The sequence below is a fragment of the Vitis vinifera genome, chromosome 17 (genome assembly GCF_030704535.1).
Source record: "Vitis vinifera cultivar Pinot Noir 40024 chromosome 17, ASM3070453v1".
NCBI lineage: Eukaryota > Viridiplantae > Streptophyta > Magnoliopsida > Vitales > Vitaceae > Vitis > Vitis vinifera.
The window spans coordinates 583736-610797 of NC_081821.1; the positions used below are offsets into that span (position 1 = coordinate 583736).

At 39.0% G+C, this 27062-nt stretch overlaps 1 protein-coding gene across 2 annotated transcripts; it reads right to left on the bottom strand.

Moving 5' to 3' along the window:
* Positions 1–1175: 1175 nt before the first annotated feature.
* LOC100250795 (protein BONZAI 1) lies at positions 1176–27062 on the bottom strand. Of its 2 annotated transcripts, none has more exons than XM_002280877.5 (16): positions 26155–27062; positions 23214–23261; positions 13442–13590; positions 13306–13354; positions 12152–12208; positions 11360–11548; positions 11113–11247; positions 10574–10635; positions 10369–10471; positions 10174–10288; positions 3156–3232; positions 2936–3073; positions 2669–2833; positions 2347–2460; positions 2133–2229; positions 1176–1819 (listed from the first exon to the last, which is right to left on the bottom strand). In XM_002280877.5, exons 1-16 carry the CDS (start codon positions 26290–26292, stop codon positions 1725–1727), a joined length of 1731 nt encoding a protein of 576 aa, XP_002280913.1. In that variant the 5' UTR covers positions 26293–27062; the 3' UTR covers positions 1176–1724. The 2 variants fall into 2 exon arrangements, with proteins under 2 accessions (XP_002280913.1, XP_010663805.1); XM_010665503.3 differs by having other exon boundaries at positions 23165–23261; positions 26155–26466.

The following is a 27062-nucleotide window of genomic DNA, read 5'->3' on the forward strand; positions in this document are numbered from 1 at the left end:
AAAGGTTTATTCTGCTGTGTCTTGTGTTTTGAATTTGAATCCTCTCAATTCGCTATAAGAATTTGGTCGTAAAGTAAAGAGATTTATGAGGCAAAGATCAATATCATCATAAGTCTTCTTAGTTGTTCTAATGTGTGAGGTTACATTTCAGGTGATGTATATGAACATCCTTCAAACTTTCCACAATATATATTTTCTCCAAGTGAAAAAAGAAGTTAACTAATTTATCTTTAGAACGGGAATGCTATGACTTGCTACCCATATCATATGTGGGTGGAAAGTGGAATAGGCTATTTTCAAGGTGGAGCCTCTATGACAACCCTTTCGGCTTTCCCTATGTTTTGTGATTACTTACTGCTAATAAAATTAAAACTATTTCATTTATTTTTTTATTAATAAAGAATAATAAAGAAAACAAAAATTATCGAAATATTCTGAAGTTTGGAAAATTAGGACGTTTATTTTTTCAAATCAACTTCTAAACAAACTTATGCCAAAAAGGATTTTCCAATTAAAAATAAACAAGTAAAAGTTGGAAAATTTTGAGAAATAGCTCAAAAGCTCAAGCTTTAGTGCAGTGCAACTGTTTGTGGAATTTAAGATATTTAAGGACCAAGAGTTAATTGAAGAAAAAAATTCATTGTCTTTGTTATTTTATTTTTAATTTTTTTTCTGAAAGATTTCATACAAGTATATATATATATTTTATCCAAAATCACTTGATGATTTAAGGGGCATTTTTTATGGACGTGGTATGTAAAAATTTGCTTCTAGTTCAACTATATATTTTAAGATAAATATAATTCAAACTTGCACATTAATTAATACAAGATAAAAGTATAGGTTAAGCTACAAGTGAACGCCTAAATCTGATAAAATTTTAAATCCATGGTTTGGATGGCATATCTTCCATATGAGGTTGGGCTTTTATAGGAAAATCCTAGTAATCAAATACCAATGCTTTTGGATTTGAATACTTTAAAGCCCATATGAAATGGATTTCAGATGTAGAGATGTGACAGGTCCAGGTCCAAATTCACAATGTAACATGTGCTCCACATGAAATCCTAGCTTTCTTTTTTATGTTCTATTTAGTCGTTAGAACATATGCTCACAGTGTATGTATATCATGCTAACATCACACAAATCAACATGAGATAAATAAACGAGGGCCATAAGACAAATTGGAGACCTCTGAATAATCAAAGCTACAGTATCACGTTTAGCTATCAAATTTTCCAAAAGTTTATACAAATAGAATATGAACTCGTAATATATACCAAGCTCAAAATGTTTAATAATGCACCAAGGAATTTAGACTTCACACACAACTGCAATCGTCTTCATACCCATTAAGACTTGGTGATTTGCATCACACGAGTCCCTCCAAGAACCCCTTCAGATTTTTGCCTTCTTTTTCATTTCCTAAACAACCATCCACTTTCTTTCCTATCATAGATTCTTCACCCATTTGATTTTGATAGTACTCCATCGTTTAATTCACTTCAAATGCTTCTTCAGTAACTTGTCCTTGCACTCCTTTTCCCGTTTTGGCCATCATAAGAGTCATGCCAAGGCCCAAGAGCTTTGACCAGGGGGGAACCCTAGATGATAAACCTGTTGCAGGCCTAGTTGGAGACCAAGAAATCAAGGTGAAACCTAAACAAAAGGCGTGTGAACCAATAATAGAAAATTGATTTTTATATGTACACTCGTTTCTATGATCAGGAATTTGGAAGAATATTTCTTGTTCGCATGTAGGTTAAAAAATGAGTAGGTAATTCTGCGAGAAGGGCTTGAACGACAGAGATCTCTCCACCTGTAAATTAAGGAGAAGTTAGCTCCCTGACTACAAAAGATTTGCTGAACGCCTGTCTAGATACACTTTTTATTTTCTATTTTTGAAACCAAAAAATAGTAATAACTTGCATATAAAATAAAAATACTCCTCAAAGCCTATATTAAAAAGGTAATAGCTTGTAAAAACTGTGATAAAATATTTAGGTATTATAAAAATTTTATTCCCCTAAATTTATTACCATTCTATGTTCTTAAAGATAAAAAACAAAAAGTATACTCGATCGAAACTTTAGTTTTCATGCACACAGATAAAGTGCTGGAGTGATACTTACTGTGCACATCACGAAATGGAACAAACTGGACTATATCGCGCGATGCAACACGTCCATTTGAACTTTCCAGTCTCTCTCCTTTATCTGCATCTAAGACCTGAAGAAGTAGAAAACAACCGAAATGACAGGGAAGTGGAAATACATACATGAGAGTTCCAAGGCTTCTAGTAGAGTTAAGACAATTCTAGGAAAGCATATAATGTGAATGAGATACCTCCATCTCCTTAAAGTCAGCTCCTCCAACTCCAAGAATAAAAATTGACAATGGCAAGTCAGATGCCTTCACAAGGGCATCTTTGGTTTCTTGGAGATCAGTTATCACTCCATCCTGAGACAGTTTTAGTAAAAATTTAGAGGAATGCATTAACGAGCCTCAAGAAAATGAGGAAACTAAGGTCAGATTATGATAAATCATTTGAAAAAACGGCAATTTAATTCCATGATAAAGTTAACTGATTAATTTTCATGTTAACCATAGCAAAAATTATAATATCAATCCAGAGAAATTATATTAGATTCTAAAGTTCATTTCTTACTGTGATTATTAACAAAACATAGTATTTTTGTCGACCATTTATAAGTGACTGGCTGGCAATCTGCGCAGCACTGCTAATCACAGGTCCAAAAAGGGTCGGCCCTGCAAGAGAAACATTAAAGAGAGCACTTGTATACGCCATCATAATTCCTTGAATTCCATCAACCTGTGAGAATAGAATAACATACAGGCTTAACACAAATTTTCTGAATAGAAATAGGATTATCTAAGGCAATCAGAGCAAGTAATGTTTTGCAAAATATTCCACCTCACAGTAATTACTGCTTCCGTTCAAATTGAAACAATGAGAGACAGGACCATCAATTGGCCGTGCTCCAAAACCCCAGGCAGGAAAGCGCTTGTCTGAATCATAAAACTGTAACACTTCTCCAACCTCTAATATTGCCTGAAAAATAATGACCATGGTTGAATAGGTCTATTGACAGAAGACAGTTATAAGAATTAAAATTGTGAGACTTGTTTCTCACTCTCTGATATGCATTTGGCCGGCCTGAGGGGTCAATATAATGCAAGGAATCAGGGAGGCGAGGATTTCCATTTGAAGCTGATAAACAGGATTGACAATGAAAGCATAAGATATATTGCCAACAATAATATAGATCCATATCAAATATGTCCTACATGATTCCATGTCAATGTACCTTTATTAAAGAGTACAGAAAATGAGGAAAAATGAAACTAAAAAAATAGTTAAAATTGATGATGACTACAGTGCAAAGATGATATGTACCTCAAAATAGGGGGCAATCATTAAAGTTTTACTCTTCTTTCATAAATTCAAAGTATTTAATGGAAGATCAGTAGAGAGAAATCCAAAACATTATCGTAGACCAATGAGAAAAGAGGGCAAATCTTGCAGTCACATTATACGACCATGACCAACACAAAACTTGCAGTTACACTTTATGAACATGAAATTGTTCATAAGAAGACAAGATTGAGGAGAACATTGCTCATGGAATAAGGAACTAAATCACGACCTTTAAAATTGAGCCTAGGCAATGTTTTAAAGGCTAAAGATGGTCACGAGGCATTTTGTCCAAATGAAGTGAGGTGTTAACCTCAAGGAGGCAAAAGGAGACTTTTTTTTTTTTTGATAAGTGAGAGTAATGTATTACGAAAAAGACGCTAAAATAGCGACTTAAAATGTACAAGAAAAGGGAGACTCACCCCCTTACAACTGAAACAAAAACTGACCAGACAAGATGTACAAAAAACAACTCCTCCCTCATCGGGACCCTACCCAATCAATGAAATCAATTAGTGTCAAAGGACCATATTTTATAAACAATTTAGACTCTGACCAAAGCAAATATACAAAAAAAGCTTTCAGCTTTTGCAAGGATAGCACACCATCATCAAAGACAATCTTATTTCTTGTCTTCCAAACTGACCAAAACAAGCATAAAGGGCCCGTATTCCAAACTGCCCTACACTTCTTACCCACAAAAGCCCCTTTCCACCTCAAGAGGGTTTCCCTAACCGAGGAAGGAAACACCCAATGCACTCCAAGCAGAGTAAAGAATAGCTTCCACACTTCCCTTGTTTTTTCACAATGAAGAAGAAGACGGTCAATGGACTCTCATGCGCTTGGCACAAATAACATCTATTTGCTAAGACCCACCCCCTCTTCTGAACTTGGTCCACAGTTTTCATTGGGAAGAACCCTGTTGAATCTGACTCTAAGGCTTTGTAAAGAGCCTTTACCGAAAACGTGTCATCCTTTGATTCCCCTCACCTCACCCTATCCTCCACATCCACAATTACATTCTTCCCACTTAAACACAATAACAGGTTTTCCACTTCATTCATTTCCCAATCATTCCCCTCCCCCCTCCCCTTCTTTCTCTCACTTTCTAAAGCAGTCCAAACATCTTCCACCAAGGCCTCTTTGGAGGTGGCTATGGCAAATAAGGCGGGAAAAGAATAGCATAAAGGTGCAGCTTCACACCACTTATCCTTCCAAAAACTCACTCTTTGCCCATTTCCCACCATAAAAGAAAATCTAGAGCTAACAAGGTGCCCCAACTTCCTAATTTCTTTCCACAGACCTACACCATACCCCTCCCTAACTTCTTGAGAACATCAACCTCCACGTTCCTCTCTATATTTCCCCCTTATTACTTGATTCCAAAAAACCTCTTTTTCATTTGTATAACGCCAACTCCATTTGCCAAGGAGAGCCTTATTGAGCAAGGCAAAGTTCTTCATCCTCATGCCCCATTTTCTCGTCTAAAGAGACTGTCGACCATCTAACCAAATGAGGTTTTTTCTCCAAGGCCATACCTCCCAATAGAAAATCCCTCTGAATCTGCTCCAATCTCACTCTAACCACTCCAGGCAGATGAAGGATAGACATATAATAAATTGGCAAATTGGAAAGCGTGCTTCGTATCATGGTGATTCTCCCTCCCTTGGAGATATATTGACGCTTCCACATAGCCAATCTCTTATGGAACCTTTCCTCAATACCATCCCAAGCTGCCACAAAATTAAAGCAAGCACCCAATGGCATCCCCAAATAAGTAGACGACAAGCTTCCCACCTTACATCCGAGTTCCGCAGCCAAGTCTTCCATGTTTTCCACCCTTCCCACTGGGATTAGCTCACTTTTATCCATATTAACTCTCAAACCAGAGATTGCCTCAAACCGCATCCAGCAACCACCGCAAAAACATCATTTGCTCCTCCCACGCCAAGGAGGCAAAAGGAGACATAAGCCTTAACTTAAATAAATAAATAATAAAAAATTCCCAAAATAAAAAATAAAAGAATACTAATAAAGTCACAAGAAAATTGAATAAGACAAAAGGAATAAACTTCATTACAATAAAATAAATTATTTGTTATAATTAATAGTTTCTAATTTAGTACATTTTTCTCTCTTCTAAAATTTAGCCCTCTCATGGCTTCATCAAATAATTTTCAGCATTAGTCATTATCACTAATAGGATCCTTCAAGAAATATAATCATAACCAATTGATATATTATTCTCCCTATTGGTGTTAATATCAACCCATTCTTCTTCTTCATCCATTAATTTAAATCACATTTTTCTTTACCTATCAATAATAAGATAATAATTATATATGAGCTTAGTCATTCGAACCGCAAAAATTTCGTTGTTCCTTCTCATTAATCTCACTTTTTCTCCCCCATTTAAAGGGTTAATTGGAAGTCAACTAAGCCCTTATTTTATAAAAGGTTTAACCTAAACCAACGCTAAATACAAAACTTATCAAATCTATACCAAAAACACATAAAAGCATAGAACTCATTAAAACTCATTGAATATCAAGGTTTAAACCTCTTATGAAATATATCCTAAAAGCCCACAAAGGTCGAAATCCCATTAAAACCCTTTGGATATTTGAGGCTTAAGCCTCGAACTTCAATGACCATAAATGAGGCTATAGCCTCAAGGCTAAGTCTCAATAGCCTTTTAAAACATTGAGCCTAGGCTTCATCCCTAAGCTCAAGGCCCAACCCAAAGAGGTTCAATACTCACACTAAAATCTTTCTCAAAATCCCAACTTGAGCCTGTGACAACATGGCATAGTGCTATGATGATTCAGTGTATTATTTAATTGACATGTGCATACCAACTAAAAGTGATACAGGACAACCATAGTAAAGTCCTTATGGTTGAGAGATCATGAAATAAATGATAATAAAATCAGATTAGTTGAAATAAGGATATTAATATGATGAGCAACACGAGAATATTAGAAGAATCGTAAAAATGAATAAATTTGTGAAAGAATAGAGGGGGCAAGAAGAAAAGAACAGCTGAGGTCATGTGGCTAAGTGCAATGAAAAGTGAAGATCAACTGTTGTGGCAATAGGGTTGTTGGGATCCAATAATTATTCTTGATTTCATGGAGTTTATTTAATTTATTCTTGATTTTGTGTATATTTTCTGCATATTTAGATTAGGTTTTTTTTTATATATAGGTAAGTGCAAATTGTATAAAAACGCCAAAAGGGGCACACCAAAGTACACAAGGTGTATACAACGGCCGCTTAATAGCGCCAAAAAGGATAGGGAAAACAAAAATACTCTCTCCCTCAATCTGTCCCCAACCAACCAATAAAATCAACTAAGGACATAAAAGTATGTTTTATAAACAAGTTTGTACAAGATAATAAGTTGCACAAAAACACGAACTTCAGCCTTTGAACAAAAAGTTTCATATTCTCAAAAGATCTTTTATTTTTCTCCTTCCAAATTGTCCAAAAAAGGCACAAAGGCACTGCTCTCCACACTTTCATCCTCTTTCTTCCAATGAACAAACCAAACCACCCTAAAAAGGTCTCTCAAGCAGAAGCATGAATCACCCAACTCACCCTGAACAAAGAGAACAAAAGCTCCCACAACAACCTTGCCTATTCACAATGCAAGAGTATATGGTCAATTGACTTCTCATGAGCATAACAAAGGAAGCATCTATTGGCTAAAGACCACCCTCTCCTTTGCAATCGGTCTAAAGTCAAAACTTTTCCCCATGTTGCCTCCCAAGAAAAAAAACGAACCTTAGGAGGAACCCAAGCATTCCACACAATACTAGTTGGGAAGGGGTCTACCCTTACTTCCTCAAGAATAGAGGGACTTAAGAGAAAAGGGATCCACTCTTTGTAACCTCCCAAAACACCTCATCCTCTCTTTCCTCAACCACCACTTTGTCTTGAGTCCTTGATAAAAAGCATTCCATCATCCCAATCTCCTAGTCATTGAGAGGTCTAGAGAAGTTTGGGTTCCAACCACCCTCCTTAGAAGAGTGCACCCACAAATCCGCCACCCAAGCCTCTTTTGAACTAGTTAGAGTGAACAAGGAGGGAAAGGACACACATAAAGGCTCATCCCCGCACCGTCTATCTCTCCAAAATGACCCTTCTCCCATTGCCCACTATGAAGAGAGTTCTGGAAGAGACTAACTCCCACAGTAGCCTTATAGCCTTCCATAGACCAACACCATAGCTGCCCCTCACTTCCTTAGAGCACCAACCCCCTTCCAATTCCCCAAATTTACCACAAATAACTTCTCACCAAAGGGCATCCCTTTCCTTAGCAAACCGCTAAATCCATTTGCAAAGGAGAGTTTTATTTAGAGAGTTAAGATGTCTAACTTCAAGGCCTCCTTTTCTTTTGTCTAAACAAACAATATCCCACTTCACTAAATGAGGCTTATTCTCTAGATTAGTTGACTATGTAAATTAGGGAAATTGTAATTTAGAGGATTTCTAGGAGGATTTTTAGGAATGGGTCAGTTGTTTTATTCTATTTCCATTTATTGTACAAGTTTGAAAGTTGTAAATTTATATTTGTACTATTTTTTCGAAGAAAGAAGAAGACAATTTTATTTTCCAACATGGTATCAGAGCTAAAAAAAGGTTTTTGGTAGTTTTTTCTTCTTCTTGGCCTTCATTGCCAAGCCTTGCCTATCATATTCGCAACCTTCAATTGCCATCATTGCAATAAGCCAAGATACACTAGAGAGACGTGCTGGAAATTGCATGGAAAGCCACAATCAAGGGCTAAGGACAACCACAAGGGTAACACACAATTTAGAAACAACAAAGGCACTAGGTTCAACATCAACCTCAAAGAGTCTCTCTTTCACAAAAAAACAACTAGATCTCTTGTATAAGATTATGGGAAAATCTAAGGTTTCCTCTTCCTCCACTTCTTGTGCTTTTGCACAATCAAGTACTTTTAAAACAACCCTTAGTACTTCTACTATTCTTCATTCTAAAACTTGGATTATTGATTCAGAGGCAACTAATCACATGACTAAAGACTAATGTTTTTCTATCCTACATTCCATGTTCTAGTAACCAAAAAGTACAGGTTACTAATGGATCTTTGACTCCTATTAGTGGTAAAAGCAATGTTTCAGTCACTCCCAACATCACTCTTTCATCTGTTTTGCATGTCCCAAATATGTCTTGTAACTTATCGTCTATCAGTAAATTAACAAAATCTCAAAATTGTTCTGTAACTTTCTTTTCCACTGATTGTATGTTTCAAGACCTAACTACGGGAAAGGTGATTGGTAGTGCTAAAGAGAGAGAGGGTCTCTATTACTTGGTTACTGAGAAGCAAGAAAAAATTCAAGCTCATCAAATAAAAGAAAATACAAAAAAAAGAGAACTTTGGTTAATGCATGAAAGATTAAGGCATCCAAGTTTTTTCTCTTTGAAAACTTTGTACCCTAAATTGTGTGTCAACCTGGATCCTTCTAAATTCCAATGCGAAGTTTGCAAGTTATCAAAAAACGACCATATTTCTTATCCTTTGGGTAGTAAAAGAAGTGAAATTCTTTTTTCTCTCATCCACACTAATGTTTGGGGTCCTTCACAAGTTTCTTGACATTCAAGAGCAAAATGGTTCATAAGTTTTATTGATGACGGTATTTGAACCACATGGATCTATCTCCTAAAAGAAAAATCTGATACCATTCTCACCCTTAATCAAATGATCTAAACCTAGTTTAATGCAAAATTGCAAGTTGTGAGGTCAAACAATGGAGGGGAGTATTTAAACCAAATCCTCGGAAATTATTTATTGAAGAATGGGATTTTTTATTTTTTATTTTTGATAGGTATTTCTTGAAGAATGGGATTATTCATCAAACCTCTTGTGTAGGTACTCCTCAACAAAATGTGGTAGCCGAAAGGAAGAATAGACATATGTTGGAAGTAGCTAGAACCTTAATGTTTGCTAGAAATGTTCCTAAGTTTTTTTGGGGAAATGCGGTGCTCACAGCTGCCTACCTTATTAATAGGACGCCCACAAAAAGCCTAAACTCCAAGACTCCAATAGACATCCTAAAACAACACCTACCTCACATAAATTGCCTTGACTCCCTTCCACCCAAAGTCTTTGGTTGTACTTTATTTGTCCATATCCCAAACAAAAATAGATCCAAACTTAGATCAGTTGACTATGTAAATTAGGGAAGTTGTGATTTAGAGGATTTCTAGGAGGATTTTTAGGAATGGGTCAGCTGTCTTATTCTATTTTCATTTATTGTACAAGTTTGAAAGTTGTACATACATTTATACTAATTTTTCAAAAAAAGAAGAAGAAGATTTTATTTTCCAACAAGGGTGAACAAGAAATGGTCACCTATGATAAATGGAAGATATGGCCCCAGCTAGAGGATAATGACAGAAAATTATTCACATAATCAACTGTAATTAATCAGGACAAGACTTTGTGAATGGAGAATTTTCAGAATATGCTGGCATCAGTCAAGCTAGGGGGAAGGATACCATCCATACATAGTAATACCCAATAACTCAAATCGCCAAGCTAAAAAAGGCATTGTTCTGCATTGCAAATTTGCAGTTCCTAAAGTTTAGTACCTAATGCATAGGAAGTTATTCTGATCCACACTGAGAACACCCAGATATGGTGACATAAGTCAATCAGCTCAGTCACAGCGATAAATTCTAAGGGGAAGAATTGCGTACATGAGTACCTGTGAAATCAATAGCCACCATGAAGTTCAGTTCACATCCACCAGCCAAGTAATCCAGAAAAGTGTGTTCGACAGTCTCAGAAAAGTACTCCACAAATAACTGACTCTTTAACACCTGTGACAAGTTCTAGAGCTTGATAAATGTAAACATTGCTAAAATCAAGATAGAAATACAACTAGTCAAATAGTTCATACCTTGTTGTGGTGATTGTTTCCAACAGCAGTTGGTAAAAAAAAATTCTCTCCCTGCCCACTAGAATGGAGCTTTTCCAAGTCTGCAAGCGATTTTTGAATTTTCCTGACTCATCCACAATAAAGAAGAAAAAAGGAACAAGAAAAATCAGTATTCCAATCTCTAGAGATCAGGAGATACGAAGGCAAAAGGAAGGTCTCCACTTACCCAATTAAATCATGTTTTCCATTGCTATTGAAGTTAAAGCACTCTATTGTTAACAGATTGTCCTGCACGATCATTTAATGAAAAAAATAATGAGAGAACTAGAAATAGATAGATGAGGAATCCTGGCATCTTCTACTCAAAGATCCCTCATCCATGATTAATGATGTATTCCACATTCATGAAACAAATGATTGTCAATCTGGTGTAATGAATGTATATCATTACAGATAACCCCATAAAGCACTAATTCAACAGCTGTGACCATCTGATTTCAGAGATAGACAGAGATGTGCCATGTGACTGCCAAGAATAAATACCCAGATAGAATAAGTTACATGTGTCACAGTATTAGAAAGGTAATGTCATCCTATTTGGGTATATTAGCCATCAATATCCAAGAAGCAACCTAAATGAGTAAATTTCGATTGTCCATGTATCAATTAAACAAAGCATCCTAGGATAGTGTAAAAGCTACAACACAGAATGCTGGATTTCCACTATTTAACACATTCTAACTCCCAGAGGAAGGGGGCTTCTACCTTGCTTCCAACTTGTTGAATGTTCAGAAATACTGATTTCCATTTTGGTTTGAGATCATTCTTTATGACTTCTGTCTTGCAAATTGGGATAGAGATCCCACCCTCGACAATCTTTGATATTACTAGAAAGGGGTCCTGCAAGATATCCCAGAACATATACCAACTCATAAATAGCATTCCTCATAATACTGAGCAAAGAGAAGAAAATAGCAAAGAGAAAGAGAATAATGATCCAACAGGTCCATACACTTCTTGAGAAGAGATCCTTATATTCCAAATCTGAACACCTGAATATTATCTCCATTGCGATCTTTGAACTACTCAATTCCTCAGCATGAACAGTAAGCTCTCCTAAGTTTTGTGAACGGGTTGATTTGATAGATTCTTCTCTATGTACAAGATCTAAGGTCAAAGACCTGTTTGACTTGGAAACTATCTGCACAGAACATAAAAAAAGAGGAAAAAGAATGTTTCTGGGTAAATTAATTACAGTTTAACTCCCAATAAAATGTATTCAACTGCACAGCAGTGGTGAAGGCCTCTTGGCCTACAATTGATTTATTTATCCTGGTTTCTTAACATGCAGAGGATGTGAGAGCAGTAAGATATAATCAGGTTATCACACCTAAGAGATCAAAAACTTCTATTACATGGTAAATCATCCTCATTGGCCCAGAAAATGCAAGATACAATACCACGAATGGAGCATCATTAAAAGAAAATCCCAACTAGAAGATTTAATATCACAGTTAGTAATATGTTGAGGCTAATAGCCTTAGATTAGAACTCTACTGGTCATGCAATATCATTTTAACACAGTGATTCTGTATAGCCCAGATAGATTTGGCAAGTCCATCATATGAACAGTTGAAAAACCAGAGCCATGATAGTGCTTCAAGCCCAACAGATCTGCTCTGAGCCATCTTAGAGTTATTGCTTTAAGCCTTAACACACACACACAGATAACATGGAGGTTCTCATTGTCTGATGATTCAACTAATAAAGGACATTATGAATTTGAATGACAGGTAAGCCATACCTCAGACAATGAACAAGTAGCCTCACCAAGAAACTGCTGCTCATCCAGCTTAAGCATCTGCATTAGTTAAAAGCATCCGTTATTTATTGGATCTTTTATGCATGCATGTGCTTGATAAGAGTAACAAGCTACTTGGCAAATAGTTTGCAATACTGTCTGCAACCTTTTTCAACATTTGGAAACCATATTTATAAGTATCCAGATCACAGGTAAATATGAATGTCTGCGTCTGGAAAGCACCCAGTCACCACACATATCCTACCTAAAAAGTAGAAAAAGCTCAAAGCATGGAAAACAGCAGAATAAGAATTGCCCCCATAGTTTGTATGCTTAATTGATGATCATGGCAATATTTCTATCTCTTACTAGTGGAGTGTGTAATCATGAAATAAGAGACATGGAGTCGCTTCTCAATCAAATCTCTGGGTCATTGTAGAATTGACCATTTATCAAATTGTATGTACAATCCTCTGAATGAACAATTCCAATTTTATTTTCATGGTCCATGCCAAATTTATTCTAGCATGGATCTTAAACAACATTTTAGGAAATAATGGATGGATTACTCAAAGAATGATAGAAGAAAAGAATTTTTTACGGGATGATATTTAAATGGCCATGTAGGAAAAAAATAGTTGAGATCCAGAGTGAGAATGGGGCTATTGAATTTGGAAAAGGGATGAGGGATAACATTTTAAATAGCCAAGCAAAATAATCAAACTGGAGGGTAGAACAATCAATACATGAAGATTGTAAAGTTAGAGAGCTTGATGAAATAATGCAGATTTTTTGTATTAGATGTATGCATTTTGAGATGAAAGAGAAATAACAGAGAATGAGATAGTAGAACTTAGAAGGAGACAAACCACTAAATTTAACATAAGAATTTTAAAAAAAAAATTGAAATTTGGACAAAGAAACATAATGACGGAAGAAAATCATATTAAGGAGCTTAATATGAGTGCATGAGGAAACAGCAGAATTTTTGTACCTTTGAGAAAATTATTCATGTCATTTATAAAGTATCTTACTAATGGATTTGACAATTGTTACTAGATTATTAAGTAAAAGTTCAATAATAGAAATGCAGTGAGAATGATTTCATGCTCTGCAGTAAAATAAATCCAAGAAGACACAGCAACATTAGAACATACCTTTACATCTACATTGTGAAACTGAGTGTCAACATCATACACCCGAAACCTGTGATGAAGGTAATTTCTCAAGGGACATTATATTGAAACCGATAAATTGGGTGGCAAAAATACAGATGGAAGTACTGAAACTTACACCAAGGTCTGCACAACTTCAAACTGATAATTAATAATAAGTTTCGTGAACCACATGGGATTCAATGAATTCAACACCACTTCAGTACGGCCCAGCTCTTCAAGAGCTCCATCTTTTGATTTTGTATAGACAACTGCCATGGGGTCACTCTGAAAACAATAAAAAATTATGAGATAGCAGCCTAGCCTTTTTGCAGAAAATGTAAAATTTTTTTTTTTTTTTGATAAGTAAACAAGATATGCATTAGAAAGGCTAAATGCCACAAAGCATACAGGGAGTATACAAGACGGCTACAGCCTCAAAAAGAGAAAAAGGACCAAAAAGAACTACCTCCCCTCAAGTGGAAGCTATCCACTCCAAGAAACCTATAAGGGAGAAAGACTCCTCACCTAAATACACTTTGGCCCAATTCCATAAATTACAAACAAAAGAATTCTTTAATCTCTAAACATTCACCGCACCCCCCCTAAAGGCTAACTTATTCCTCTCCTTCCAGACCGTCCAAAAAATACACAACGGAATGGATTTCCAAATCTGTTTCCTTTTCTTCCCTACAAATGAACCCCTCCAGGAGGTTAAGGCCTCCTTAACTGTTTCTGGGAGGACCCACTTAATATCTATCAACCCAAAAATAATATCCCAAAGGGCTCTAGTCACTATACAGTGTAAAAGAATATGATTTACATTCTCTTCTTCACAACCACACAAAAAACAACAATTTGGGAGTTGCACCCCTCTTATCTGGAGTCTATCCAGAGTGAGCACCTTCCCCCATGTAGCCTCCCAAGCAAAAAAACAGACTTTAGTTGGCACCTTATCCACCCATATTCTCCTTGCGGGAAACACTGTGGCATTAGGCTTGTCCAACATCCTGTAAGCTTCTTTAACCCTGAAGAGACCATTTCTTCCTTGCCTCCATTTAACTAAGTCATCCTCCAGGGAAGGCCTATGACCCCTCAAAGTATGGAGCAAATCACCAACCATATCCAACTCCCAATCATTGAAGTCCCTCACAAAAACAAGATTCCAATCTCCTTGGCCCGAATGTTGGTCCCACATCTCCTCAATCGTGGCGTCTCTATGCACGGCAAGGACAAAAAAGTGGTTGAAACATTGGGACAACGGAGTATCAGTGCACCAACTATCTTTCCAAAATTTAATTTTGGAACCCTTCCCAACTAGAAAAACCCAATTTTCCCAGCACCATTCAGATTCTTTCATAATCTCCTTCCAGACCCCAACTCCAGCCGCCCCACTAGCCTTCTTAGCCCTCCAACCGTGTTCCTCTTGCCCATATTTCGTAGAAATCACTTGTTTCCAAAGGTTATCCTTTTCACACGCAAACCTCCAAGTCCACTTGCCCAACAAGGCTCTATTCAGAGTGGCTATTCTCCTTAATCCTAGCCCTCCATTGAGTTTTTCTGTGCAGACCACATCCCATTTAACTAGATGAATTTTTCCCTCCAAGTTTCCACCCCCCCATAGGAAATCTCTTTGGGTATTCTCCACTCTTTTAGCAACGGACTTAGGCATACGGAAGATAAACATTTGGTAAATTGGCATACTAGCCAAGGTACTTTTTATAAGAGTGATCCGCCCCCCTTTGGAAATGTACTGTCTTTTCCAAAGCGCAAGTCTCCTCCTGACCCTCCCTTCCACTCCATCCCACATAGAAGAAGCCCTATTGAGGACCCCTAAAGGGAGACCCAAATATTGGGAGGGCAAAGACCCCACCCTGCACCCTAGCTCAGCTGCCAACTCAAGAATCTCCTCCACTTCTCCAACTGGAATGATTTCGCTTTTGGCTAGGTTCATTCGAAGACCCGAAACCGCTTCAAACCAAAAGAGAATCCAGCTTAGATGAGAGACTTGTTCTTTGCTCGCCTCACAAAACACAATTATGTCATCAGCAAAAAATAGGTGGGAGATATTCAATGAAGTTCTACTACCACCCCAAATGTTGCATCCTGAAAGATATCCTCCCTCCACCGCTCTCCTGATGAGAACGTCCAGAATCTCCATTCCCATAACAAAGAGGTAAGGGGATAGAGGATCCCCTTGACGAAGCCCTCTAGTGCTAGGGAAAAACCCAACTGGCACTCCATTAACAAGAATAGAGAATTTTGCAGAAGACACACAGCTCCACATCCATCCCACCCACTTGTTCCCAAAGCCCATTTTTTGAAGGACCTTCATTAAAAAATTCCAATTAATGCTGTCATAAGCTTTTTCTATATCCAATTTGCAAATAAGGCCCTTTTCTTTTCTCTTCTGCCACGAATCTATCACCTCATTAGCAATTAAGGACGCATCCAGAATTTGTCTTCCCATTACAAAGGCATTTTGAGCACTAGAGACCACCTTACCAATCACTTTTTTGAGCCTATTAGCTAAGACTTTAGCCAAAAGTTTATAGAGACCCCCCAACAGACTGATAGGTCTAAAGTCTCCCAGATCCTCCGCCCCGCTTTTCTTAGGTATCAACACCAAAAAAGTATTGTTGAGGCTCCTAACAAAGGAATTATGCTCATGAAATTCTTTAAACATCTCCATGATCTCCTCTTTGGTAAAGTCCCATGCGTTTTGCCAGAAGGCTACATTAAAACCATCCGGGCCAGGGGCTTTATATCCCCATTCATCTCCATCAACGCCGAGTGAATCTCAATCTCTGCAAATGGGACTTCTAGACTCTCTGCTTCTTGCTGGCTGATACAACCCACCTGAATATTACCAATATCTGCCTGCCAAACCATATCTTCAGAAAGCATCTGCTGAAACGAATTCACAACTCCTTCTCTCACCTCCTGCTCCTCTACCAGCCACTCCTCATTAACCTTAATTCTGCCCATAGCGTTGTTTCTCCGATGAGCACTTGCCATTCTATGGAAGAACCCCGTGTTTCTATCCCCCTCCCTTAGCCAAATCTCCCTTGAATGTTGTCTCCAATGGGCTTCCTCCAACAGGACCCATTTCTTAAAGGAGTCTTTAGCTTCCTTTTTTAAATCAGCTTCCTCCACAGTCAAATTTCTCTCACTTTCCACCCGATCCCAAAAGTCTATTTGTTCTAGGGCTAAAGCTTTATTGGTTTCCAACCTCCCAAAAACCTCTTTGTTCCAAACTTTCAATTTCTTCTTAATTTCCTTCATTTTAATAACCAATCTGTAGCTAGCGCTGCCCCTGACATCAATCCCCTGCCACCATGTTCTCACAACGTCTTGAAACCCCTCAACCTTCAACCACATATTTTCGAATCTAAACGGGGTTGGGCCTCTTCTAATTCCACCCCCCTCTAACACGATTGGGAAGTGATCAAAAATTGGCCGAGACAACCTGATCTGAGTGACTCCACTAAACAGATCTAGCCAGCTAGGGGAAACTAAAAATCTGTCTAGTCTCGCCCACGCCTGATTGTTGAGCCCCCCATTCCAAGTGAACTTTCCCCCCTGAAGAGGCATGTCCACCAGCTCTAAATCATCCACAGTCTCTGCAAATCTCCTCATGGCTGAACTGATTCTTCTTTGGCTGCTCCTTTCTTGTTGGAACAGAATGATATTGAAATCCCCACCAAGACACCAGGGATCATCCCAAAGGCCTCTTATTGCCCCAAATTCCTCCCACATACCCTCCCTTTCCATTTTAGTGAAAGGACCATACACTCCCGTAAAAACCCAAGTAGCCCCATTTTCTATAGTCTTGAATCTACAAGACAATGTGAAATGACCCTCCTCCCAATCCAAAATATCCAAGACCCTCTTGTCCCAGCATATCAAAATGCCACCCGCAGCCCCCTCCGCATTTAGAGCTCTCCAATCTATAAATCTCCCGGTGCCCAGGCTTCTCACAATACCCTCCGACATCTCCTGTATCTTGGTTTCCTGAATACACATTAGATCCACCCTCTGGCTCCTTATATAGTTCTTAATAATTTTCCTCTTAGAGCTATCATTAGCTCCCCTCACATTCCAACTTATAATCTTCAGCTTCATTGGGCAACTATCAATTGGTTCCCTTTGCCCTGTGAGGGAGCTTTCTGCTTATTCCCCCCCTCGTAATTGACAGAGCATTCCAGCCTCTTTAGTTCCCTTTCAAACTTGGTCTTCTCCAAGAGTTCTTTGCTATGAATCTTTTCCCTCCTCTTTCTGATTTTAGTCAAAAAATTCAATATCTCCCTTTCTATCCCCTCCGTAGAGAAGCCCAGAAATTGGCTAAATTTCGCTAAACTACACTCCTCCCATAGTTCCTCTTTCTCATTTTCAGTGACTTGAGATCCTGAGGCACCAGCAATTCCCTCCTTGCCCCTAGCCTTGTCTCTGTTTTTGTTGGCCTCTCCCAACTTCCAAGATCCATTCTCGTTCTCAACATTCTCCTCATAGACTGTTAGCCAAGTTGACTTGTCCCCCCATAATTCCTCCTCTAGTCCCCCTGGGCGATCGAAAGACTCCCCCTCCGGAGCCCGATCAAAATTAGAAGAGAGAGAAAGAGACGTCCCCATAACCTGAATTCCTTTAGGATAGGAATGCAGGGCATACCTCTTAGCTTCTTCTTCAAGCGCTCGGTCAGTCATGGAGAAGCCATCATCCCGCTGTTCCCTTCTGATCTCCTCTGGCACCCAGCACGTCAAAGGATCCTCTGGAGTGGGTCTTTTTCTGGAGATAAAGCAGCCCAAGAAACCAGCCTTCTCCTGGGTAGCATTTGGGCCATCCCTTTCCAGTCCTTCCATCACAACAGAAGAGTGGCAGCCCAATTCAGCAGCCCAATTACTAGACGATGGACCTGCCTCTGACACACCAGCCACCTTTGTTTTATCCTTTAACTTTCGGCCCAAAAACCCGTCTATCTTAGCCAGCCCACCATCCTTCTCTTGCTCTTTAAGGCCCAAAGTTAGACCATGTGAGGACGACCCAGCCATTTTTCCATCCAAATAGGCCCATTCCCGGGACATCGGGCCATGGATCTGGTTCCCGGGCTCTAAGCCCGGCCCATTTTCCTGCAGCAACCTCCCATCATCTGGTAAGAGCAGTCCCTCGGTTCCCGTATCTATCAGTTCCTTCCCCACGCGCTTCTTCGCGCGTAAGTACATGTCACCCCTGTCCTCGGTTCTCCTTCTGATTTCCGCTACAGAGAAAAACCGTCTCACCACCGGCCTAATCTCCCACCACAACGCCAAAGAGTAAACCTCCTCCTCTACCTCAATTTCTAGCATGCTCGGTCTAAATTCGCCTCTTATTTTGACCAGTATCCTAGCCTATTGAATCTCCCCCATCGACCTTGTCCGCTCGTCAATTTCAACAAATCCCCCACATTCCTCCCCTATTTTCTTCAGAATCACCAGGCTCCATAACGAGACTGGCAGACCGAAAATTTTAACCCATGCTTCCTGTACCATCTCCTCCTCTACCCAACAGCCCGTCTTTGGCTTCCAGAAATCCAACCCTAAGTGTACTCCTCCCATCTCTCTGCTCCCCGATGAAACCACACGGTGAGCCTCTCTTATATCTTCAAACTCCAACAAAGCCCTACCTCGTTCCAACTTGGCCAGCCCTAGTTTGCCTTTTAAGCCCCAAGAACTCGCCCAAAGATTTCCCAGCCTCTCCAAATCTTCATCTTCCTTTTTGTTGGGCTTCCAGCTCGCGACGAGGCAGTGTTCCAGCTTCTGTAAGTTTCCAGCCATCTCCTCCCTCGAGACCTTCAACTTGATTGCAGTTGTGCCTTTCCAATTTGAACCCATAACTACTTCTGCGTATGATTTCACCGTAATAGTTTTACCGCCGGCCCTTACTTCCTGCAACTCCATTCTTCTGCCCGCCAGCTTTTCCATTTGGCGAATCATTTCCGCCATAGCCGTCCATCCTCTTTTATCCCTCCTACCTCTCGGTAAGAAGATGCAGAAGTTTTTTCATTCCAGATCCACAACCCCCAGCCTTAAAAAGCCACCTGCTCTATTGGAACCCCGCGCCAGAGTGAATCGCTTACCTCTATCGCTCCATTCCATTTCCCATCTCCCTTCTTTTTCATCTCATATACAATGGATTAGCCCCTCCTTGAAAAGCCCTAAGCTCTCCAGCCCTAAGCGAATCCATGTCGAGACCCCCCGCTTCTTTTCCACGATGAGGAACTGACATCTACCTTTCCTTCCATCCAGGGCAAGCTCAAAAGTCTTGGATTCCACCGTGAAGCTTCGCTTTCGACTCGCCTCGCCGGTCTCATCGTCGTCTCCGTCGCACGTGCTTTCACTCTCCCTCACGCCCCCTCTCTCTCTCTCGCCCTCTCTCTCTCTCTCTCCCATCGGACCTGGGTTAGTAGAAAAATACAGAAAATGTAAAATTTAAATAACCAAAAGGTGGAGAATGTCTACAAAGTAACGCATCATGAATATCAGAAGCATGGCATCCAAAGACCACAACTACCAACAAAGTTTGGGAGAAAGAACTAAAATTTTAAAACAGAAGCCAAAATTAAAATTAAAATTAAAAAAAAAAAAACAAAAGAAAAATTGACTATGAGGGAAGGAAAAAGCAGAAATGGGAGTTAAAGAGACTAGAGTGTTCAATTAACTATGAGGGAGGGAAAAAGCAGAAATGCCCCTTGCAGGGCAGAGGGTGTCCTCTTTCGGAAGTCCAATGAAGCTCAAATTGTTTAGTTGGAATGTGCGTGGAGCAAATGACAGCTCCAAAAGGAAAATAATAAAGGCCATTATAAGAAACCAGAAGGTGGATTTATTTTGTCTTCAGGAGAAAAAAATTCATGCAATAACCGAGGGTGTGGTGAGGAGTTTGGGCACTGGGAGATTTTAGAATGGGGGGCTTTGAATGCTTCTGGCTCAGCTGGAGGAATTTTGATCCGTTGGGACAAAAGGACATTGGAAATTCTTGATCTGGAGGTGGACCAATTTTCAATCTCTTGTAGGTTCAGGAATGTGGAAGATGGGTTTGTCAAGGTGTTCACGGGAGTTTATGGTCTGTTCACTAGAGAGGAAAGGGAATATTTGTGGGAAGAGCTAGGGGCGATTAGAGGAAGTTGGGAAGACCCCTGGTGTTTAGGGGGTGATTTCAATATTATTTTATTTCAAAAGGAAAGGAGTAGGCAAAGGAGGTTGACAGCAGCAATAAGAAGATTTGCTCAGATAATTGATGAGCTAGGGCTAGTTGACTTACCTTTGCAAGGAGGTTTGTTCACTTGGAACGGAGGTCAGAATGATCAGTCTTGGGCTAGATTGGACAGATTTCTCATGACTCAAAATTGGCTTGATCAGTTCAGTGGAGTCCTTCAGAGCAAGCTGCCTAGGCCTATCTCAGATCACTTCCCTATTTTGCTAGAGGGTGGTGGTTTAAGAAGAGGACCCTCCCCTTTCAGATTTGAAAATATGTGGCTTAAAGTAGAAGGCTTCAAGGATTTCCTACGGAGTTGGTGGCAGGGGACTGTTATAAGAGGCAATGTCAGTTTTAGGTTGGCTGCAAAGTTGAAGGAGCTAAAACAAAAAATTAAATCTTGGAATAGGATGTCTTTGGGAGGCTGGAATGCAATAAAATTTCAGCTCTTCAACAAGTGGAGTTTTGGGACTGGGTGGAAAGTGAGAGGAACCTATCAGAAGAGGAAACAGAGTTAAAAAAGGAAGCAAAGAAAAATTATAAAAAGTGGGTTTTTTTGGAAGAAGTTCATTGGAGACAACTTTCAAGGGAGTTATGGTTAAAAGAAGGGGATAGGAATATAGGTTTTTTTCACCGTATGGCAAATGCCCACCGTAGAAATAACTCCTTGGATAAAATTAAGATAAATGGGGTGTGATTGACAGAGGAGCAAGACGTGAGGGAAGGGGTAGCTAACGCCTATCATCAAATGTTATTAGAAAATTCAAAATGGAAAGCTGATAATAAGAGGCTACAGCTAGATCACCTAAGTCTTCAAGAAGCTGAGTTTTTGGAGCTTCCTTTCTCTGAGGATGAAGTTCGCTCTGCTTTGGTGGAACTGAATGGTGATAAAACCCCAGGCCCGGATGGCTTCACAGTGGCTTTTTGGCAAAACTGCTAGGACTTTGTGAAGGCGGAGGTCATGGAAATGTTTAAGGGTTTTCATGAACAAAGCTCCTTTTTCAAGAGCTTTAATACCACTTTTCTGGTGCTAATCCCAAAGAAAGGAGGGGCTAAGGACCTTGGGGATTTGAATGGTTAAAAATGAAATTCTAGGGATGTTATGTAGAAATCCAACTTTAGTGTAATAAAAAAATGATAATTCACTTTCATCTTATAACTAGTACCCACTAATGGTACTACTAGAATAGAGCTTTTGTACTGATAAAAATAGGAATGCATATTTGGGCAATAAAGTGAGAAGGTTGAAAAGGTAAAATCATCTTATAGGTCTAGGATGAAGTACAACAGTTAAAGTAGCAAGGATGATTGTTCTCTAGCTAATAATTTTTTTTTTATAGGTAGAACGAGAGAATATATTTTTTGATAAGCAAGCACATATATTAAAGAAGGCAAAAAAGCCGCAAAGCATATAGGGAGTATACGAGGCGACTATGGCCTCTCAACCAAAAAACAAAACAACCCAACCCCTAATTGGAGGCTAACCACTCCAAGAATCCTATTAGGGAATTCGACTCCATATCAATGTACACTTTAGCCCAACCCCAAATATTATACACAAACGAAATTTTTAACTTCTAAAATGCTAACCCCCCCCCTTTAAAAGCTAGTCTATTCCTCTCCTTCCATATTGTCCAAAAAATGTACAGCGGAATGGACTTCCACAATTTTTTCCCTTTTTTCCCCACAAAAGAGCCCTCCCAGCTACAAAGAACCTCCTTTACAGATTCTGGAAAGACCCACTGCACACCACACAACACAAGAATGATATCCCACAACCCTTTTACCACTGTACAATGAATTAAAATATGATTGATCGTTTCCTCTTCACACCCACACAAGAAGCATCGGTTAAGGAATTGCCACCCTCTTCTCTGCAGCCTATCCAGAGTGAGGACCTTCCCCCAAGCAGCTTCCCAAGCAAAAAAAACAATTTTGGTTGGAACTCTGTCCACCCAAACATTGCTATAAGGGAACTCAGCTCCTTCAGTATTTGCCAACAAACTGTACACTTTCTTGACTTTAAACAGCCCGTCATCTCCTTCCTTCCAAATCACCGAGTCTTCCTCCAAAGTTACTCTATACTCCCTCAACTCAACTAACAAATTGCCCACCATACCCAACTCCCAATCATTAAAGTCCCTTAAAAGCCTTAAATTCCACCCTCCTTGACCCAAATTCTGATCCCAAGTTTCCTCCACTATGACATTCCTTTGGGCAGCCATGAACGAGAGAATATATTAAAAAGTGCTAGCAAAAAAAGGCACAACAAAGCATACAGCAAACACCAAAAGGCTAGCAAGAGAGAAAAGGGAAAAGCAAATACCAACCACCCTGGAAACAACCAAACCACAACACCTTAAAACAACCGGACTCTCCCAAGTGGGAAAGACCAGAGCATAAAACACAACCAACACCAAAAAGAAACCCCTAAAGCCTAGCATGGACCAGAAAACACCCTTGAAACCTTCTGAAATAAAAAACCTGCAACCAATCTGGAATCGAAAAAAGCGATCTCAAAAAGAAGAAGCACACAAATATATAATATCATGAAGCTATAAAACTGTAACCTAGGAACCCCTAAAACTGCTGGGAATAAAGAGGAAGCATACAATTATCAACAATAATATAGTACCAATGCATCTGAAGGTCCTTTATATTCTTTACAAAGTGAAGCAACAGACCTTGGAGAGCACATCCCGATCACGCAAGTTTGAAGCAGACAATGATAGCTGCAAGTAATTTGTTTATATACAAAGTCAGTATCAAAGATAGAAAGAACATGCCAAAAATTAGATTTGAGGGGGGGATGGGGAATCATCAGAGATAAAGACACCACTATCCTCTTATGAATCACTTATCATAGCTTCAAGTGTACTAAAATTCTTAAGATGAAGATTATGAAAATAGAGGTGCAAGTCAGGTAGAGTTGAATCATACTAGCCCCATGTAGGTCAAAATACAAGTCAGATGAGCTATACCTAGTTTGGAGTAAAGTTTATGCCAAAATAATTTGTTGGACCATGGGGGCTGCCTGGAGTCAAATATGTAAGTACATAGACCCATGGATGCACACGTGCATATCTGAGCTGTTAAGATGGCAAGAGTTCTGTGTTGACACTAGCAAGATCTAAGTTTCAGCAACCTTTTTAACAAATGCAATCAATAGATATATTTTAGATCACCTCTACGAGGGGTTGGCTTGTGGACTCCATCACATTTAGCTCTTTCTATGACCATTTTATCCTTTAAATCTTATGTCATCGTGCCTTTTTCTCTCTGTTTGAAGTCACAGCTCACTTTTCTTTTCTGTCTTCCTCTTTCCTTGCAGCACCTTTGACAGAATCACATTACTTCTTACTAGTTCATATATTGGTCTTTTTTACAACACAACAGACCTATCTTAGATAATTTCCACATGTTGTGCTTGATTGGGGTCACCTATAGCTCCTTATGAATGCATTCATTATTTATACCATCTTTTTATTTAGTGATAATCAATACTTTAACATCTTCTTATTGACTAGAGTCAATTACTCTTACAGTATTAGAGTGCATATCAGCCTACTAAGCCAAGTAGCATTCTCCTAAATTGGATCAAAAAAATTAACGAGTTCCAAAATAGGATTGAGTTTGATTATTCTATTTTGAAAATGATCTTAAACAAGCCTCTAATGAAGTAGACATCAAACTAAGAAAAAGTAGTTCATCTTCTTACATTCCTACTTACAGAATATGGGCTTGTAGACAATAAAACTACATGGAAAAAGGATTTTTTATCATTTATCAAAAAATTGCAACATATAAAGAAGATACATAGAAAAGGATGACAGAATTGTATCAAGAATGAAAGACAAAAAAAAAAAAAAAAAGAAGAAAAAGAATGCTCCCACACAACAATCATGGGAAAGAAAATTCCCTGCCAAAAGAAAGATAAAATAATAAATAACAAGATGTGGCTCCTTTCTTGGCCAAAAAATCCATTTCTAGATTTCCTAATGCAGGCCTCTAAAGGAAGAAGGCTCCCACATCTAAATAAATGTGAATGATTCTCCTTATTAAGCAAGGAATCTCCCTCCGCCATCAAATTCATAGTCTCTAAAGAAAGTCTCTTTAAGGCCACCAAATGAGCCTAGAATTGACTTCTTTTATAGTCATCCCAATCTCCAGGTCAGGACAAGGTCCAAATAGCACTCCCACTTTGGTCTCTAACAGTATACCACTAATACCCTTCAACTTAAGGTACCCAGTGAATACACAACAGAGCTGAGATGGTGCATTACCACTATCTGATCCCGATGCAGTACTGTGATAGTTGATCCTTTTTAAGCCAATGATAGCACTTAAAATGTTTGAAATCTTCCTAAAGACTAGACTGCTATAGTGGTTTTGCACTACAGAATTATGCTATGTTTTAAATCGTAATAAGGCTTTCAATGACTAGAATTAAGACAGCTAGTAGAATTTACGGTTCTTCCAGCACAACACTTATGGAGTCTTTTGAGTAAATTTTGTACTCAGTTTTTGTCCTTTTCCTCTTTTTTGTTGGAGGGTGTACATTTTACACTAACAAAAGACAGGTTACATAGTCTTTCTTTCAACCATGACATGGTGCCTTAGGTTTTGCAAACCCCAGTCTGCTCATTCTCCTTGATTTTTTTCTTTTATTGTTTAACCTCTCTCTTTTCTTTTGATTTCGTGATTGACTTGACTTCGACCTTAAATCAATCAAACAGTATTAAACTTCAAATTCTAGTCTTCCTCTTCAACATTTATAATTAAATTCCCAAGGAGGTAAGCAGCAATGTTTTGATTACTGATTTCCTACTCCCCAAATTCCACCTCAATGAGGTATGCCCAACCACTATAGCATATAGAAGGCAAGGGATGGGTGTTCCACTAAAATGCATGAGATTCTGTGCCACTGCTCCAGTATGATCTACTTATCTACAACTTTCTGAATTCTTCTGCTTTTCAAATTAACTTATCCTGAACTAAAATTGAAATTGAAATCAAGTGAACTGCTAGAGAAGGAAAAGAGGGGAAAATCTGCACTCCATAGTCCAGAATTTGAGGCATAAGCTATAAATTACTTAAATAAGGATTGCAAGAGATAGTAATAAGGATTCCAATTTCCGATCTTTCAATTTAATTACTTGGATATTTAGCATAGACCATCGCATTATGCACACTGTATTGAAGAGAAAAACATCCCATCCCTTTGCGTAATCCAACCATCGACACATTGAATTATTAGAAATAAGATTTCCTAGACTAAACATTAATATATAGAGCCATTCTGAATTCAACTGGTAAAATGCTAAAGCTCATAAAGCGCATAAACGAAATTGCTAATCATTCTCATCGATTCTGATTCCCGCCCCCACGCATCTCCAAGATCTCCGCACTCCAACCACTTGAATTGCACTTAAAAAATAAAGACTCCTACATTCATTTCCAACGAACCTTCAACTCCATTGAAAAACCTCAAACAACTATCATCAACGCACACCAAATCTGATACAGCAGATTGAAACAAGAAAAAGAAAAAGAAAACGAAAACGAAATAAAAGGAGTAGAAGTTTGGATAGTGAATTGAATGAGTGAGACAGACAAAAAACGAACCTCGATCTGAACAAAAAGGCCGCGGTAGCCGCGAGACTTGAGGAATAAATCCACGGCGTCGTTATGATCATGTTGAGAAGCGGATGTGCCGCCCACCGCCGACCTTCCGCCGCCGTCGTCGGAGCAGCAATTTCCCATTCTTAGGAACTTTCGAGCTGAGCAGAGCCAGAGGCCAGCCGATCGGAGTCACTGAAAAAAGCTCGAGAAAAAAAAAAGGAAAAGGAGAAAGAGAAGCAAGCGAAGAAGAAAGACGAAGACGAGGAGGAAAAATGAAGGGAAAAAACGGGAAAAGGGAAGATAGAGAGTGTAGTATCCATACTCTCGTTGTGGGACCACGCGCTTTTTAACTTAAAAACTCTCACTGCGTTTACAACTGCTTAGAAGCGCGTTGAATTCAAACTTATTCGCTGACTTCCATTCTCCAATCGCTCGAATCGCCCTCCGGGCCTCAAGTCCGAGTTCGAATTTACCTTTTGACCCCGTTGTTTCCTCGACAATTACGCCTGCGGTTTGAGTCCAGTGATGGGACGAAAGTACCCCTTGTCACCGGCCGGCACCCAAGAAGGCGTCGACTCCTATAGTCCTAATGGTATCATTTTTAACTTAAAAGGCACATAAAATTACCTAATACCCTTCCATTCAGAGAGAAAAAAATAAAATAAATATAAGTTAAACAAGTGTTGAGTATATTCAAGGAAAGAGATGAATAAAAAGAAAAAGGAGGTGGGGGTTGAAACAGCACTCCATTAGAATTTAAAATGAGGTATGTTCACCGAATCCATTGTTAGTAAGTAATCATACACAATAAGTAAGGCAAGGCTTTGGAAAAAGGAATCCAACTTGTTCTTGAACGACATAAGTATAAGACAGTGAGTCAACAGCCAAGGCGCAGAATTGGAGGTCCAATC